The sequence below is a fragment of the Abramis brama genome, assembly GCF_963993115.1.
Source record: "Abramis brama genome assembly, chromosome: 9".
NCBI classification, from domain to species: Eukaryota; Metazoa; Chordata; class Actinopteri; order Cypriniformes; family Leuciscidae; genus Abramis; species Abramis brama.
The window spans coordinates 35,201,788-35,221,130 of NC_139971.1; the positions used below are offsets into that span (position 1 = coordinate 35,201,788).

Here is a 19,343-nt window from a genome sequence, read left to right on the forward strand (position 1 = left end):
ACTGTTCCCCCTAGATATGGCATTTATATATGTGTTGTACGAGAACGCTATCAGTGTAATTGTTCCAATACAGAAAATAGACGTCAGACGTATTTTGGCTGGGCTTTTTTCCCCTCTATACAGGAAGGGTCTGATAAATTGGTGAAAGCAAGTTTGTTGATCTGTGCTTGCAGGGGTAGTTTTTCTCTCAAAGGGGCATGAGAAATACCCTCAGACGCACCATTCATCTCTGTAGCGACTAGACCGGCTTGTAACCTTAGAGATATCGTTGCCGACAATCGCACCTGCCCTCTGTGGACACAAAGAACAATTTCCAGAGCAGGGGTAAAATCTGATTTCTCCCCTGTTCGGTGAATCCATCTCGGTTTTTATTCCTCCTTTTCTTTCTCTCTCATTCAGTCTCCAGCCCTATCGGCTCTCCTTGACCATTATCTGGCAGACAGCTCCTGCTCATTAAGGAGTTAATTTTCTTCTCTCTATCTCTGATTAGTATAGTTGAACCTAAAGCACTGTGAATTCTTTAAATTTTCCCTCCCTGTTATCAAAAGGAGAAAAAGGGGAATGGGGGGATATTTAATCGTTTAAGTAGTCTTCCTGGGGAACTGCTTCTGCCGTTTCTGTTTTTTTCCCCCTCCCTCTTCCCAGCAATGTAAAGAAATCCTGCCGAAGCCGCCCAGCTCAGTAATTCAGTTTTTAAAGCATGAAAAAAAAAAAAAAAAAATGACTTGATGAAATTCCACTATCAGCTCTGAACCAATATGCAAAATATCTCGCTGGAAATCAAATAGCTATTATGTTTTCATTTCCACGTCGGCGTATTTGCTTAATGAAGAGGAGACAGATCAGACCGGTAGAGTCTGCAGGAGGCGATAACCGGGAACGGCTCGCAGCTATCCACACAGAGTGACGCTCCCAGTCACTCTCTGAGAGAGAGAGAGAGATGAAGAGTGAAAGAAAGGAGAGAGTAATAGGGAAAGGAAAGAGCTCGCACAGGCGAGAGAGAGAGGCAGAGAAAAGGTGCAGACAGTAACATGATGGAGGGATGTAAAAAGCAGAAAAGGAAGCGTAGAGTGAGAAAAGAAGATAAGGAAATCGAGGGATGTCTTTAAAATGTGCCTCTTTGCAGTGTCCCGGGCTCACGACTGTTTGATGTTTGACAACCTGCTGACAAATCCACGGCGAGGATCAGTCAGGCCCGTTTGAAGTGCTCCGATGCCCAGCGCACATGAATGCCATCACCACACATTATCACTTTACAATAATCACTCATTATCATAAGTATTATAATCACTCACTCGTGTGATTTGACTGATGGAAATGAGAACAGTATCTTCCTGCGCTGTTTACTCTTTTTATTTCATTATTAACGAGCCTCGTCAAGGATAGCTTTATTATTTGTTCTGTGTTCGTGCTCTGTCTTAAGAGTTTTGATAATTATTCTTCTTTGTTTGGCTGGCGTTCTTACTCTTTATGTTCATGCTTTGGCAAATACAAAAGATATTAAGTAAATACACTGAAAAGTTTATTTTTAAGCCCCTCTCTCTCTCTCTCTCTCTCTCTTTAATATTTCAGTTAAGAGTTTAAAGGAATGTTACATGTCTTTTGAAACCTGTACAACTTCCTCCGTGGAATGCAACAGAAGTTATTTACAGAAGAATGTCCAAGCTGCTCTTGTCCAATAAAAATGGATGGTGACCATAACTGTTTGGCAATATTTTGAGTATGACTTAAATATCGGTCTATATCGCACATAAAACTATGGAATGGCTTCAAAAGACTTTGAATATTGCACATGAGGCGTTTAGACTGCTTTTATGGTGCTTGAAAAAAAAAGAAAGCCACTGGCAGCCATTCACTTCCATTATATAGAGAAGAGCAGCGTGAACATTCATTGAAACATCTTCTCTTTGTGCTGCACAGAAGAACAAGTCATGCGGCTTTCGAACAACATGAAAATTAATAAATGACGATAGAACTTTCTGTCATATTTTACTAACCCTCAAGTTGTTCCAAACCTTTATGAGTTTCTTTCTTCTGTTGAACACAAAAGAAGATATTTTAAAGAATGGAAGTCAATGGCTACCATCAACTGTCTGGTTACCAACATTCTTCAAAATATGTGTTCAACAGAAGAAAGAAACTCATACAGGTTTGGAACAAATTGAGGGTGAGCAAGTGATGTCAAAATTTTCATTTTTGGGTAAAGCTCAAGATTTATTTATTTTTATAAAAAAAAAAAAGTAAAACCATTTTAAATTAACTTTAAATAGATCTTTTTAAACAGTCCTGCAATGTAACAAAGTAAAAGTCTTCCATGCGTGATTTAATAAAAGATATAAAAAAAGAAAAAGGTGGAATATAGCATGCCATACCTCTGGTCATTTTGTTTTACAATTTAATGATTACCACCCATGTACAGAAATGCAATGGAAGTCTTTGGGGCAAGCTTGCTTTATGGCCTTCAACTGTATAACTGTGAAAATTAACAATATGCCATGTATTAAAGCACATTTATTGCTTTAAAATGAGCTTATCAAACAGATGATGTTGTGTGGCCTAGACACTATGAAATGAAGATGTTAATTTAGTACAATGATTAATATTATTACACCGATGCCTGTTTCTAATTGTGAATGTTGTCTTGTCAATGACAAGACTCTTTGGCCTTGTGTGGATGAAGTTACTCTGTTTTACTGAATGAAAACAAGAGTGCTATTCACTACCTCATTTCACACCGCATGCTGTGTTGGCAGAATCCGAGATGGAGCGGGTCTTGGCAAAGCAGGTGAAAGTCCACTCCTGTACGGCAGTGTGTCCGCAGAGGTCCTGCCAGTGGTGTGCAAGCCCAGAGGCTCCCAGCTTATCTTCAGCTCCAGCGACGCTGGTGACACGAGTCCCGTCAAGTTTTTAATGTTGTTTATATGTCTATGGGGTGTTTTTAAATATGCTTTAAGACAAACCTAGTGCAAATTCATAAGTCAGCACCATTGCAGTGAAAAAGACTCGCTGGTGTTTTTTACGTCACACACTACCTTGTAACCAGTCACGTCAACATGTGGACGGGCTTTATCATTAACTTTGCTGCGAATCAGGGGATTCTCAAGACAAGAGAAGCCAGGTTATCCCGTTATATTTTTCTGTTGATATGAAAAATCTGGTACATTTAGCAATATAGTGAGTGAATTTTGTATGATGTATATTACGATGTTATGATGAACCATATACCTTTCTCCACTGGCATTCTAAGTTGTTCAGAGCGTTTCTAAGGATGATGATTTTTAGAAGGCATGACTGAGATGGCAAATGGGAACATGGTTTGTGTAACATTAGCAACACAGCTGTTTGATAACGTAGTCAAGCCAAAGGCTAATCATATTAATTACTGTTATGTGTCTGGCGTTGTAGAGAACGATACATTACCATTCTGATACATCGACTTGTATACGAGCCTGTATAATTCACTCTTCCACTTCTTCTTCTAAATCAGTTTCTGGTTCAAAAATATATGGCTGAATTAATCCACTTGCCATCGTGTAGCATTTACTACAGTAAAGTTGACCAAGTGGATCTCTGAGCTCGTGTGATTGAGTTGTGGCGGGACTCATTTGCATATTCATGATTCCGTGTATACTAAATGAAAGAAGGGTGTAGACTTACATTCAAGCTGTTTTAAGGCTTAAATAAAATTGTTTCATAGGAAATAAATGTTTAAATATGTAATTTTGGTGATCAAAGATGAGTTTTAAGGTATAAAATGATTGACTACAGGGGGACTTGAAGTCTCCTTTTGATTTATGTGGGCCGCTGTGCTTTCAAGTGCCCGGGATCCGGTCTAACCCTTGGATTCATCTAATTACTAAGAGCGTGTTAATGCCCTTGGCTCTGATCAATGTGTGTAGCCACTTGTGCTTGAAATTATAAGTACTGCAGGTACCGCAGTTCTTCCTTGAACGCTGGCACACACACACACACACACACACACACACACGTAGACTCTCACCAAAGGCTCACTGTTCTCCTCAAAGTATCTTTCTTCACAAGTCCCTGATTTCCCGATACAAGCAGTGTTCTTTTTTTTTTTTCACTGTGTTTGGGCTGTTTGGTAATGTGGTGATTAACGTGATGGTGAGGAAGTTTGTTCGTTTAATCAGGGCTCAGGTTTGATGTGTTGTCTCTTGGTTTAATCACTGCCGCTAAGCACACTGGTTTGATGTGGACGGGGGCTGCTTAATAAAGCCCTATCTCCTCCGCCTTCATCAGCTTTCTCACTTTGTTCTGTCTGTTCGAGTGCCAGTTAGAACTCAAAAGTGTATTTCTTTCAGTTGATCTCCTTTCTTTTGCTTTGTATAATAGACAAAATAGGGGCTTTTACAATTGACATTTTAGTCCTTAAACGTGGATTGGGAATAGTTGTCATTTTTATCATTTAAACAATATAATTGTAATTTATATTTTACGTCATTTGTTTTAAATCCTAAATTGTTTTTATTATAAATTCACAGGTTTAAGTTATATTTCAAAGCGATCTATGCATCAAAAAGCACTTTTTTATGCATGTTTAATGTTCTTGAGTGCTATATTTTCCCCTCATTTTTTCATACAATTTATGGCAAACAAAGTTGTCTGCTGACATTCTGAATGTAGACAACCCTTTTCTGTCGTCGGTTCTGTGAAAAATGCATATTATTCCTTGTATAAGATGAAGAGGGAGAGCAGAGACTTTTTTCCGCGCCATTTGATGTCTGTAAGCAGTGATGCGGCGATTTATTCATTTAACCAGAGCGGTAATAGGAAAGAAAATCATAATTCAGACTTACATTTAAACACAAAATGTAATTGGAATTTTAAACAGAGGAGCCCCTTTGTACAATTATGATTAAAGGAAAATTAATTGTATGAAAATGTCGCCACAGATATAGAAAATTAGATCTAGCAATGCTCAGACTACATTCTAAAAATATGGCGTATGGGATCGATCTTTTTTTACTTTTCTCTCTCGCGTCCTTTATTACTAAGGTCCAAATCTAAGTGTGTTAATTTTATCTGAAATTACAGTGAACCATGCAGGCGTGGAAGTCGAAATTAGCCTAAAGATGTTTCATTTACAAAGACAGAAACACTTTGTCAGGGAGCGATTGTTTCCAAGCATTATCTCCGCCTCGTTTTAATTGCTTTGGAAGTGAAATTAACAGAATTAGAAAAATTGCCTTTGCCTTTTTCTACAAGGCTCTTTATTCACGGGTATTGTTGTGTGCTTTGTATAGATTATAGGCCTCTTTGTTCTAGGAAGTGTAAATATATACGCCTCCAGTCACGGCTTTAGCTCCTAACAATCCCCTCTCTGTTCATCACAACTTAATGAAAATTAATTTATGAAAAACCTGTGGTAAAATCCGATTTTCCAACCCCTGGTAATTTTGCTTAGATGCAGATGCATAAAATAGTGGGAGTCCTGGTTGAGTTTAGCATAGTGAAAATGTGTTTGATGAATTTATGTGAAAACTGTAGTTTTGCTCATCTTAAACCTCATTAGAATAACAATACGGTTGGCGAAGGTTGAATTAACATGCAAACCGCTGTGGTGTCCACTACAGAAGCCCTTGTCTGTCACGTATTGCATTCATTTATTTTAGAGGGAACAAGCCATACAATAAACGTGCTCTCTGAGAATATTATAATTTAAAACTGATTTTATGTCAAAAAATAGTTTTACTACTACTGCTTTTTTTAAAATATCAACTAATTAAATTGGTATTTTTAAACACCAATGATTGGTTATCTCATCATGATTGAAAAGTGTAAGGTTTTGTTCAAACGTCTGCCAACTGGGAATGTATTGAGTTATACAAATGAGTTAATCACCCTGGCCAGTGATATAACACACACACACCATTGTTCATTTACTTCCTTGTGGTCTGAAGCTCTGGGATTTCCAACCAATTAAAACTGTAAAAGGCTTGTAGCAAGATGGTTTGAAATGAATCTGAATTTTCTTGCTTAATCATGTACTTTATCACTTTTTATTTACAGAGCACCCTACTTCCTTGAAGATATTAACAGGGTATATTCACATTATCTTAAGCCTCTCAACTGAGGCTTTGGCATGATATGATATCTTTTCAAAGGCCTTTCAGTGTCAGATGACTTTTATTTTGTATTGCTCCTCTTTTTATGACCGCTCTCTCTCTTTTTCTCTGCAGGTTCTATTGGGGATCTTAATGGAGGTGAGGATCCATCTGATGATGTAAGCATATCAGGAGAAGAGGGCGGAGCTTCAGACCAGGAGGACTCTGCAGAGTGTGACGGTTCAAGTCCACCTTCATTTACACCACTTTATAACGAAGGTGAAACGACGCATGCTAAAATGGCTTTCATTACCACCTGAATGTTCCTCTAACATAACCTGTGTTGTTTTGTGATGAAACTGATATTGATATTGATAACAGTATTAGACATCTCACTCACATCTGATTGTCTGGATTTCGGAAAACAGCTTCCTTTTGCCATATGACTTTAATGGATAGTTAAAGGATATAATTGAAATTCACTCTCGTGTCGTTCTAAACTTATTTGCCTTTTTTGGTGGAACACAAAAGGAGATTTTTTTTAATCATATTTTACAGAACACTCACATCAAGCTCAAAAAAGGACAAAAAACCCCCCAAAACAATCAAAGAACCATAAATCTATGAACTTCTGGAGCCATGTGAAAGCTTGTTTGAAGTATAGACTGAAATTTTTCAATGAAAATCCACTGGAGCTTTCTAATAAATGTTATTGAACATGCAAGACATTGATGTTTTCTGACGCTGATGTCCAACCTGACACCATGCATCTAAAGGTGCCATATTTGACTTGAGAGCTAAAGACATTTTAGTAAGAATTTATCATAATTTTTGTTATTTTTACTTAACTTTTTATGCATATATATATACAGCAATATATATGGAGTTTTAGACTTAGTGTTTTTTGTAAAAAAAATTATTGATGTGGTCACTGTATGAAAAAGCAATGTGAAGATTCTTAAATTCAGTTTTTAGGTTTTATTGAAAAAAATAACGCCATACTGGTTGGGAATGACAAAAGAGTGTAAATAGTGACAGAACTATTACTTTATGAAATAACGGTTCTGTTCAGGAAAAGGAAACTCTTGCTGAATGAGATACAAAGCTTTGTTTAATCAAGTTTTCTCTGAAGAGAGTTCATCACAATTTAAGATTAGATTGTTTTAATACCTCGTGTACTCCCTCGTTTAGTTCATTTCTTTAAATTTCTTTAAATCTTAAATGAGGTTATATGTAATTTTTGCAGACATGGATGGATATGGTTGCCTTGTTGCACTTTCTGTCTGGTTTTCCAGCCGTAAGATATTTAAGTCACATTCTTAGTTGAGATTTGTTTTTCCTCTTCTTTTTTTTTTTAATCTGGAAAATTCCTGTTCTTGTGAAATTGGGGACTGAGGAGATAAGAGCTGGTTCGTTGGCTGCTTTTGATAAACGCATGGAAATTCTGTCAGGTGCTAATCGTGAATAGTTTAGAGATTGTCCTGTTTTGTTTGTGTGTGCGTTTAGACATGTAACTATGTGGCATTTGCAAGTTTGTGTTTGAGGTGATGTTTGTCATCCTCCTCTTTTCCGGTGTGAAAAGAGGGTCTGCGTTAACGTGTTTCTTTAGCTCTTTTTTTTTTCCCTTTATCAATCTCGCCCCCACCCCTCGGGGCTCCACTGTTGCCCGGTGCTGCTATTATCAGCCTCTGTAAATCAGCCGTGTTTGACGAACCTGCTCTTTCAACCTGCGATCAATACCAGGTCTTTATCAGGCCAGCAGTGGCTAATAAAGGCAAGCTCCCTTATCCACCATCTGGGAGAGAAAAAGACAGGCGATAACCAACTGATAACTGCCTCAGAAAAACACTCAACCAGTCACAGGACACACAGTGTCGATAACCACCTGTAAAAAATAAATATAAATGAAAGTACCACCTTTTAATAATCATTAATGGCAAAGCGGCCGCTGGTTTCCATGTAAAAGGGTCAGTCTGAAGTGATCCGAAGGAAGATCTGATGGTGAAGTCGTCATCCATATCAGCAGAGAAGCTGATAAACCTTAAGCAAAGATGACTCTGTGTTCCAGAACACCTTTTGTTATCTCAAACCCGGTGAGGAGGTCTGATCGTGGGCTTGATCTGGCTTATGGTTTCACCAAGGCTGTAGTATTTAACTGGATGGAAACATCTTAGCCTGTACAACCAGCTAGCCACGCTTCGGGCACCATGTTGGACTCAGAGTTGGTATAGTTGAGCCTTACAAGAAAAGAACTTGACCCTGCCATGATGATCTGTTTGGGAGAAAGAACTTGGAGAAAATTGACTCTAAAAAATGAGGCCAGCCAGGAAGAATGGAGCAAGTTGGGTGACTTTGCCCTCCAGGTGTGACAAAGGAAGTTGCTGTTATCAGATGAAAGGAGGTTGTTGGGTTGGCGACGGGGTGTGTGTGTGTGTGTGTGTGTGCGTGCGTCAGTGTGTGTGTTTGCATGTGCTGGTAGACTAAGGAGACTGTCGGGGAGCCAGGATGGTGGCAGCACCCATCCACCCCGCCCTCTTTTCCTGATACCTGTCGTCTCTGCTCAGATGATATGGGAGATTATATTGATAATATTAAATGCAATAACTGTGGCTCCAGCTCCTCTCCCCACGCTGAGCGCTGCAGGATAAAATCAATGTGCCATTCAATGTGATTTATCGCTGAAAATAATAGGGCTTCTTAGGCAGGGAGGGAGGCGCGTCATGGGACGGCATGCGCTGGGACGGGCTGAGAATGGCGGTTGGGCTTGGGTGGAATTATCGGGGCTGACGACAAGGGCGTGTGCATGTGTCATTTATTTGATGATGAAGATCTAATCTCCAACCTGTTGCATTAATAACAGCATGCTCTCACCACGTCACATTTATGGCCCGTATCGATCGGTAGCTATCGCTGTTTATCGCCACGGGAATGCAAGGGTAAACATGCCCTTTGTGCACCACAGATGAGCTGTAATCGAGGTGGGGTGAAGGGGAGGGAGTTGGGGAAGGGGAGAGGGAGAGAAGTGGACAAGAATTCATGTCAATTTACTCATACATGTTACACTGGCACTCAACCAACCGAAAGAGAGAGATCGCTATCGGAAAGGTGATCACATTGATCAAAGAGAATTGGTAATCATTGGCATCAATGTCTGGGAGATCTGTACTCTGTCTTTCACACTGATGAAAAAGATCGGCCTTAATAAAAGGAAGACGCTGGCCGTCTGTTGGCCGGGGTTTCCAATTCTCGCTTGGTAAATCAAAAGCGTATGGGTCGGGTTTATCCTAAGATGTCGTGTTGCTGAATCACACAGGCCTCTCTGTTGACCACTTTTGATCATCAGTGCGAGACCATCACACTCATTTGTTGAGTATTAAAGAGAATGGTAGATCATTAAGAATTAAACATGGGACTCAGGATTCGGTTTAACCATCACATGCTAAATGCAAGTTAATATTATAAATAAAAAATAAATAAATAAATGTTTAATCTTTATTTCATCTTATATTATGTAAAAAATATACACTATTGTACAAAAGTCACTTTAAAAAAAAAAAGAATGCTTAATTATAACGATGCATTTGTAATTGTTTAAAAGATTTATTTTTCAAATAAATGCTGCCCTTTTAAACGTTCTGTTCATCAAAAAATCCTTTAAAAAATGTTCATGGTTTCCACAAAAATATTAAGTAGCACAACTATGCCAACATTGATAATAAGAAAGAAATGTTCCTTGAGCAGCAAATTGGCATATTAAAATGATTTCTGAAGGATCATGTGACACTGAAGATGCTGAAAATTCAGCTTTGCCATCACATGAATAGATTATATTTTAAAATATATTAAATAGAAAAGAGTTATTTTAAATTGTAATAATATCTCACAATATTAGTTTTTACTGTTTTTGATCAGATAAATGCAGCCTTGGTGAGCATAAGAGATCCCAATCTTTTGAACAGTAGTGTGTTTTTGTATATAATAAATATTATATTGGAATACAATAAAAATGTACCCCTCAATATACTTATGTACCAATTACACAAGTAAGGAATAACATGCAATTAGCTGGTCATGTAAAAAAAACCCCGATATTGCACAAAAATTTAAATATCGCACAAACATAAACTCTGGTTGTTTTCAGAATATGTGTGATTTTTGAGTATTAATTCCCTGTCATCAAATTGTTCCACTTGTTTTGACACAGAGCCAAGAACGCACGAGTCCCTGGCGGTGCCGGATGAGGGTGAGGAAGATGAGAAAGGACTGAAACGCTGTACAGAAGATGAGGAGGAGGAAGAGGCAGATGGGGAAGGGGAACCCCAGTGGAACGGCCCGGGTCAGTCTCTATCTGTCCCTCTTTCAGGAGTGTTTTACTGATGCATGAGTCACTGGCTCCTCAGGAAGGGCCAGCCGTAGTCATACTGTCACCTTGGCAACCATGAAACAATATAGGCCATGACTTTATCGAGATACGCGTTCAAACCAGAAATGATTCAGTCTGATCTGCCTGTAAATTTCTGAGAAAGTACTGTCATTCTTATACCACTTTGCGGAGGGAACCTACTGTAAACTTTTCAACAACCCGTGACATCACACTTGTGGCATGTCTGAGAATTCCAATACACTTTCAAATCTGTATCCCATGGAGCCTCATTAAACAATGCTTTAACTCCAGGGTCAAATCACAAAGTTGTCATGTAAATGCATGACTGTTAGCTCAGAAAAAACTCCACACAATGTCTCAGAAATGTTCTAATAGTCTCTGTGAGAGTCGGGACTTGTCTCTCTCAGGCAGCCGGCCCTGATTTGAAGTAATATAACTAGTGCAAATGAATTCATAAGCATTTTTACCATTGATCATTTTATGTTCTTGGTTATTTGTGGTACAAAGGAGCTAACAACAGAAGAGAACATGCAGGTTAATCATGTAAATATTAAGAATTTTGCTGTATTTATATGATAAATATTATAAAAATTAAAATTATAAATATAATATTATTTAACATTAATGTTATTTTTTATTATTTCATAATATTATGCAAATATTCTATTATATAATATATAATATTCATAATGATTTATAATAGTTGTATAATATAGTTGTATATTAAATAAAACAGTTTATGAAGAGTGCAAAATGCAATTTCAGGTTTGATAAGTTATTAATAACTTGAATTCAAGGGCATATTTATTTCGTTTTTTATGATAAATAATTTTGGTCCTCTACTGGGTTGCCACTTCATGTTCAAACTAGGCCTGTCGCGATAATTAAATAACCGTCTGATCGCGATTATTTGATCTAACCGCGATTGTTTCAGACAACCGCGATTATTGCGCTCTTTTATAGGCCTACGGCACAAGGGGGAGTCATGGACCAAAATAAATAGACAAGCACTAATTACGTTTTCCAGCAATATATTCAAAGTCATCTGAAGCCATTCCATAGCTTAATGTGAGGGACAGTAGTATATTTACATTGTTAAATTAAAGTTCACAAACTCGTCTGCAGCTGTCAATCATTCCATTCAGCATTCAAACAGCGCGCGTCGTCCGGTTACGACAGGATACACGGTAAAACTTTCTCCAATGTGACATTGACGTTATAATGCTTGATCTGTAGATAAAGGGCTGTGGATTTGCATAAAATGACTTTATTTTGCTGGAGTTTTTTGCTGTTTCTAAATGACTCGCTCGCTACCGTGTGCCTACACAGCACAAGGACTATGAATTGGCATCAGACGCACAATAACTGGAGTTTAAAACTGTGAAGAAACAAATGATCAATAAACTGTTGGACTGATATACACCCTCGACATTTCTTCGCTTTGTGCCGTGAACTTTTAAATGCGCACTTGTGCAGCGCTGCGCACTGTGACTCCATGTTGCATTAAGCACATCATTCTGCACCCGCGATGCGCATACGCGCTTTGTTCCGCTGTTTTGAAGCGTATCTTATTATCATGGTTTGTGCACATTTGTTTTTATTAACATGTTTAGATTTTATTAAATTACTGTGCAGATGTTTTCAAAAATTACTTTTTGCTGCTGATTTATACACTCACTAAGTTTAATAAACAAATTGTCATAGCTATTGAATATATTTATTTAATATTTAAAGGTGTTAACTGTAATCTTACACTGCAAAATGATCACTTACAAAGGATTAAATTCATCACAATTATTTAATGAATGAAGCACAAAGCCCTAAAACAGACAATTAATCGGCATAATTGCCAAAGCCCTAACACAGACAATTAATCGTCAAAGCCCTAAAACTGACAATTAATCGGCATAACCGCAATTATTTTTTAGACAATTAATCGTCAGCCAAATTTCATAATCGTGACAGGCCTAGTTCAAACTGGGTCCCAAAGCAAAACCATTTGAGAACCACTGCCATTCCTGCTGGAAGAAAAAAACATGTTAGACCAGCCTAAGCGGATATGCTGGTCTTAGCTGGTCTCTTGCTGGTTTTAAAGGCGTTTTGGCCCTCTTTCAGCTGGAGACCAGTAAAACGGATGAAGACCAGCTTAGTTTAGGCTAGTTTAAACAGGTTTTTCAGCAGAGATAGAAGTTCCATCAATCACTCTGGTAAAGACTCACAAGTATGAAAAAAGGCATTCGTCAACCTTTGTTTTTGTGTTGTTTTCTTGCCTTCAAACTGGTTGCATAAAATCGGAAAACATCCTAAGAACATTTTACTGCATTGACTGTAAAAACAAATTAGTAGTCTTTAATATTGGCCTGGATAGCGTAATAAGGCTTTTTCTATCATTTTTCTCCATCTTTTTCTCTCAGGACCACACAGCTGAGCAGTGCAGCTTATAGCGATAGTGGGGATCTAGTAGAGTATGACATGATTCAATATGCAAGGCATTTTCTTTATCTCGAATATTTAGAAATCGCCTAAATGTGTGTGTCTCCCCGTGTGCATGTGTGTGTTTTAATTTTTCACGTCAAGGATGTGTTTATTATCGTCCTGTTCCAGCCTGTCCTTTTAACAGTAATTGGAGTGATATTAATTGCTGTGCGGTTGCCGCTTGATGACAGCGCTGGCGATGTGAGTGCGATAGGCTTCCCCCCCCCCCTCCCTTCGCAAACTAACTGCCAGGAGAATGAGGAAGAGAGGAAGAGGGGGGAGAAACAGCAAGAGAGAGAGAGAGAGAAATAAAGAAGGGGGAGCAGGAGAGAGATAGGCCTTCTATCAGTACTGGAGCAGGCGCTGCCTTTATCAGGAGCACGATTGGCAAAAGGGAAACTTTGACCGGTCTGAATTTTTCCCTTATCATCATGACCCCCCTCCTCACACACCACCCCACATCCCACCACTGGTCTCTCCATCCCCACTAACACCCCCCTGCAGAATGCAGACATGCACTTCTTTCCTTGTTTCTTGTTGTTTCGGCCCCTCCGCATCAGGAGTGGAGTCGCAGGGTGTTTATCCATGCGTTCATTTGGTGTATGTTGCCTCTTTTTCCTCATAATCCTCTGGGAGCTGAATGTTCAGTTCTGTGGTAATTTTTTTTTTGCATTGTTGTCATTAGCAGAGTTCTGGTGTTAACGACCAGACTGACTTCTTTTTGAGAGGACTGGGCCATTTCTGATGATGTCACATCCTGTTTTACTCTTTCTTGTGGGCGTTAGGGGTTGGAATGGGTGTGCAGTGGCAGCCAAACTCATGATTTCTGCATATTTTTCAGTCATTATGTAGTGTTTTGTCATTCTGTACTGACAATTTCTCTTGTTTTCTATCTCTGTTTGACCTTTCATATATTGACCTAATGTTTCCTGAAAGTTCTCAGCTGGCAGATTCTCATCCAATGTCATTCTTATCAGTTTGTATAAAGCTTTATTGTATACGCATACACAAAACTCATAGAGAACATGGGCCATAAATAAACAAGTATGCTTATTTATATATTCCTTATCAGTTTTGAAGCTGTAAAACTCACATCTTACTGTATATGATTTTACACTGGGTACAATTTACTTTGAAATCTGTCTAAAACTGAACAAAAAATCGAATGGATATGAGCCTTTAGCGTATTATACATCCATTTAGAATTGTCACTCAAAAATATGGGTATTATTATTTTTTGGAAAATTCAGCATACCATCAAAGGATAGCGCATATCGCATTTCGACACCTTCCACATTTGAATTTGCACGGGTGGTCTATCCGTCCTTTAAAGCATCCATACGTAACATCCGTGGAATATTCTTGCTTGTTATTTGTTAATTGCTTCTGTATCTTTATAGAATATTTTTTAGGGTGGGGTTCTGTTGAATGAATTGATAGGCAGTGGTGAGGCAGAAGTGTCAGGAATGGGTTGATATGGCAAAGCAGCTTTTTAATCTATAACGTGTCCTGCTGCATGATATGCAAAATAAATTATGAAGAAAAAAATTATCTTCAAAATGACCTTGCTGGCTGGAGGGTTTGATATTTTCCTCTCTGCTTAAAATTCTTGATATGCAAATGGACGTCACAGTAATCCCTTCTAGCTGGCGGACTGTTGCTCCTTTTTCCCCTTCTCCCCCTCTTTCTTTCTCCCTCTCTCTCTCTCTCTCTCTCTCCATCTCGCTTGCTCTTTTAGAGTTTCACAGGATGGAATAGGACCTTGACTAAACTAGCTCCGCATATAACGTTCCTGCTTGGCCAGCATTCCCTCCCCACCAGCATTCCTTATCCACACAAGTTATTCAAATTACTCCAATAAAGCATTATAATGGCAACGATAATAATGATTATTATTATTTACCTGGTGCGGTGGGATTTTATCATATTTAATTATAAGGGATCGGAGGGAGCAGCGTGTGCATATTATCAGTGGCATTTAAATGCTGATAAATTATTTGCGGGTGCTGGAACTGGCATTGATGAGAGGGCTGCAGGGATGCTGATAGGTGCGGAGGTGTTGGCCAGGTTTTACAGCGTCAGCAGAGAAGCAGGAAAATCTGCATAGACCTCCTGAAGAGTCCTGAGCGCTGGAAAATTAAAAACATATCAGCACAGCTCAGAAAGAGTGAGAGAGTGGAACTAAATTGAAATAGAAGTGCATTTGCAGATGTCAGTCCAATGTCATGAAATGTTCGTGCAAATACATACACATATTGGACGTGTTGCTGCAAATATTATTATTTACATATATATGTATGTATGTATGTATGTATGTATATATGTGTATATATGTATGTGTGTGTGTGTGTGTGTGTGTGTATGAAGAGTTCAGATGCAAAAGCCTCTAAGTGCCATCTGAAATTTTCTTCTAGAATCATAATTTTTATCAAGCTCGTATATTTAAGTTCAGTAATTTCACTTAAATGGCAATGCAAATTACCTATTAATTGTCATTTAAGTGAAATTACTGAACTTAAATATACGAGCTTGATAAAAATGATCATTCTAGAAGAAAATTTCAGATGCCACTTAGAGGCTTTTGCATATTAATATAAATTCTTACAAAATAGTGATTGTTTTTAAACAGGTTTCCCCGAGTACACTCCCTGTTTTCCATTGGTTGGATAAAGATATAGCCTCGCCCCAAACCAGTGTTGCTGTATTAGGCCGTGTGTCGACCAAATTGTTTTCAGCTGGCTATTTCCAACACTCTTCTGAAAACGCCTTGCTGTGGGATCTTGAGAGTGTAGCGGGTTTCTTTTCAGCTGAGACGCTATATGATATGGAATATTCGTGGAACTGTTACTAGTATCTGATTTCGCAAATAGTTTGTTTCTGTCGAGACAATGTAACGTACTTGCTCTGGCACTAGTTTTGGATGAAGGCGAGAAGTGCTTGTTGTTGTCGTTTGTTATCGTTGTACAAGCAGAATGTGATGGTTGGTCGGTGTGGTATTTGTCCCGCCCCTTATCCACTGTGATTGGACGACTGGGTAAAAAGTGACAGTTATGAGAGCTTCGTTTTACCCAAAGTTGAACATTTACAACTCTCGGCGACCGGTAGAAAACGCAGAGCACCAGCTTGAAATAGATGCTCAGCGCCTTGTCACGCTAAAAACGACCTCCTTACATTGAAAACAATTGAAAAAAAATACGCTAACCTCTGAGAAAAAAGGTTCACACCAAGGATGATAACGATAAAGATAACGATAAGGATATAGTTCTATAAAGCGTTCTCAATATTAAAGAACAGTAGACGATAACGATAACGTCACAGAGAAACTATATCGTTGGAATCACTTTCAAAATGATTTTATCCAGCTGATGAACGATAAAAACATTGACAGCCAATCAGAATCCATCCTGCTGTAACAAGCTCAAGCCTTTTAAAGTGACAAACAAGCACACGCTTAGAATAAACAAAACTATTGTCCGCTGGTGTGGATGCTAATATAGTTATCTTTAGTTATTTTTATATTTATCGTTCATAGTGTGACTGGACCTTAAGTCTGGGTATCTGTGTTTTGATAGTGCCACAGTGGTTATTTTTTTCACGGTAAAATACTCGCACATCAGCTTTAAATCAGATGAAACTAGAAGTAGAAAACTGAATATTACTGTTCAAACAATTGAGTTGAATTTAATTGTTATACAGAGTAGCGTGTGGTAGTCCTTGTTAAACATATTTATATTGTTCTCAGGGAGACAAAAGCGCCTGGAGTCTGAGGTTTTATCAGACGTGTCTACAACACCCGACTGCAGGAGTGAAATTCACTGGCGAGTCATTCAATCTCATCCCTGGACCCATTGTTTCGCTGCTGAATGAGGAAGCTTAGATCAGAGCGCTGCAGTGTATGGATATAATATCCAATTGTGCTCAGCATTTCAAAGTTAATTCAAAAGATTCATTCACAAGTTTATTTTGATCTGCTGTCACTCTCAATGGAAGGGCATCGGTGGCACTGATGCTTTGCTACACCTTTAATGATCTATATCCTGCTGTATACAAAAAAAGAATTTCTTGATTTGGTCTCTTTTTGTGTCTTTCTCGTAATTTCTTGAATGTGTTTTGGGAGCGAAATTTAGTGGAAACCTGAAACCACTTTGTTGGTATCTGTCCAGACAAATTCGGCTCAGACTAAACATGCTAATAATCTTGACATGCTGTCAGTTATGTGGTTAGTGTGGTTAAGCTGATTTGGGTGAAAATACTAATCATAAAAAGTCTCCAGGACATAAACTTAAAGCGGATCTGTAATTGTGGACTACTGACTATTAATCTTCTGCATGCTGTAGAAGTTTTTTTTTGTTTTGATTCTTTAGAAAAATATGCAGTACCTTAAAATCTAACAAGTTTAATGATGTAACAGGTTAATGGTAAAAAATGAGCATGATAGCAGGTGTTTTAAGAGAGTGACAGTACATTGTACAGCAGCACCTGGTATTTTGCCAGTGTACCAAACTTAATGTGTTGTTTTTTTTCTTCATTCCTGTGTCGGCGAGAATGTATCGGCAGTGTAGATATATCAGAAAGACCGCCTGTGAGCTCGATGGTTTTCAGTTATTCTGATTATCTTGCCTTCTTTTGCAATCTTAAATTATTTCTTCCTGAGATCCGGCTGTGGTTGTGCTGCACTATGTGGGACTCGGGCGAAGCTGTTATCTGAGGCTGAGCAGAGCGGGACCAGCGTCAGACCGTTAACATCCATTCTCAGTCGCTCTCACCTCCCCACGTTACCCTCTTATCCCAGCACAGCGTGTTCCCCAGGTTCCTGACCTGACATGTTGGAGTTGTAAATTATCTGTATCTGTTTATATTGATTATATATTGGATATTTATCTGCATGCTCAGTTTTTGTTTTTACAATTAAATGTTGCTGTAAAATGTTGTAACATTTTACATTGCTGTCATCTTGCGCTCCCTTTAAGTTTATCTTTAACAACACTAAAAATTCAATAACATCTTAAAATCACATCATGATCCATTTTTTTTATACAGCAAATTATAGTTATATGACGACTTTTAGCATTTAAAATAATTGACTTTATACTTTAGTGATTTATTTCGAATTTGCCTATAGCATTTTAGGTAATACTTTACAATAAGGTTCCATTTGTTAAGAGTAGTTACCTACATCATTTAACATGAACTAACAATAAAAAATACTTCTGAAGCATTTATCCGTCTTAATTAATGCTAATTTTGACATATACTAAATTAATATATTGTTCAAGTCAAAAATTTTATCTGTTAAATTATTTAATGGGCCTGATCTATCATGAACTAACAGTGAACAGTAGTATTTTTAATAACTAACATTTACAAAGATTAATAAATATTGTAACAAATGAATTGTTCATTGTTAGTTAATGTTATCTAATACATCAATGTTTAAGTCATCATGAAATCAAAATGTACATTTGATTTATTCATGTTGTTTAAAAAAATAGTAAAAAGCTTATGCTCTTGTAATCTTTAATCAAAATAACTTTCCTTCCCACTTGTAGCAACATCTCTTCTCTTCTCTGATGACGTGTTTACTGGCGTGAGGGCGGGACAACCTGTCACTCACATGAGATCACAGCAATTCCCAGTGGACAAAAGTCCTGCCCTACATTTTTTCTTGTACGTGAAGCCGTTTCATTTGGATATACATCACAACAGAGAAGAAAAGACTTTTGCAACTTCCGTTTCATGTTGACTTTAACTAATGGGACCTTATTGTAAAATGTTACCAGATTTTAATATCTCCAATTTATTGGCTATTAGTCATTACATGAAAATAATAATTGGCTTATGTGTATCAGCCTGAAATTTAAAGGGATAATTCACCCAATTTACTCAACCTCACGTTTCAAGAATTTCTTTCTTCTGCTGAACACAAAAGAAGATATTTTAAGAATTATTGAAGAACAGTTGATGTGCCCAATTGACTTCCATAGTATTTTTTTCCCCCCCATACTGTGGAAGTCAACAGGGTCCATCAACTGTTTGGTTACCAACATTCTTCGAAACATCTTCTTTTGTGTTCAGCTGAAGAAATAAACTCATAAAGGTTTGGAACACCTTAAGGGTGAGTAAATGCATCCCTACTACTGGACTAACATGTCTTTAATTTGTTAAGAAACGTTTTCTTCCTCACTTTGGTCATGGCGAACCAGATTGACAAATTGAAAAAACAAATTGATGCACGCTTTTTTTATTGTTTTTTCAAGAATTAAGCCTGATGGCTATAATCAATTCAGTTAAAGCTTATTTCATAAATTAACAGTAACAAATTTGTCTTAAGTTTGGCAGGTTTTTTTTCTTTCTTCTCACTGTTTGAATTTCATTTGTTGCATTATTGGTCTTGGCGCACATCCCACACACCTGCAGAA

General features: G+C 37.9%; 1 protein-coding gene across 1 annotated transcript in view; it reads left to right on the forward strand.

The window, feature by feature from the left end:
• zfpm1 (zinc finger protein, FOG family member 1) overlaps positions 1-19,343 on the forward strand; it is an 81,125-nt gene that overhangs the window by 33,830 nt on the left and 27,952 nt on the right. The window contains exons 2-3 of the mRNA XM_084124559.1: positions 6,201-6,344; positions 10,270-10,401. Of these exons, the coding sequence (XP_083980685.1) occupies positions 6,201-6,344; positions 10,270-10,401 (276 nt within the window). The remainder of the gene's footprint in view (positions 1-6,200; positions 6,345-10,269; positions 10,402-19,343) is intronic.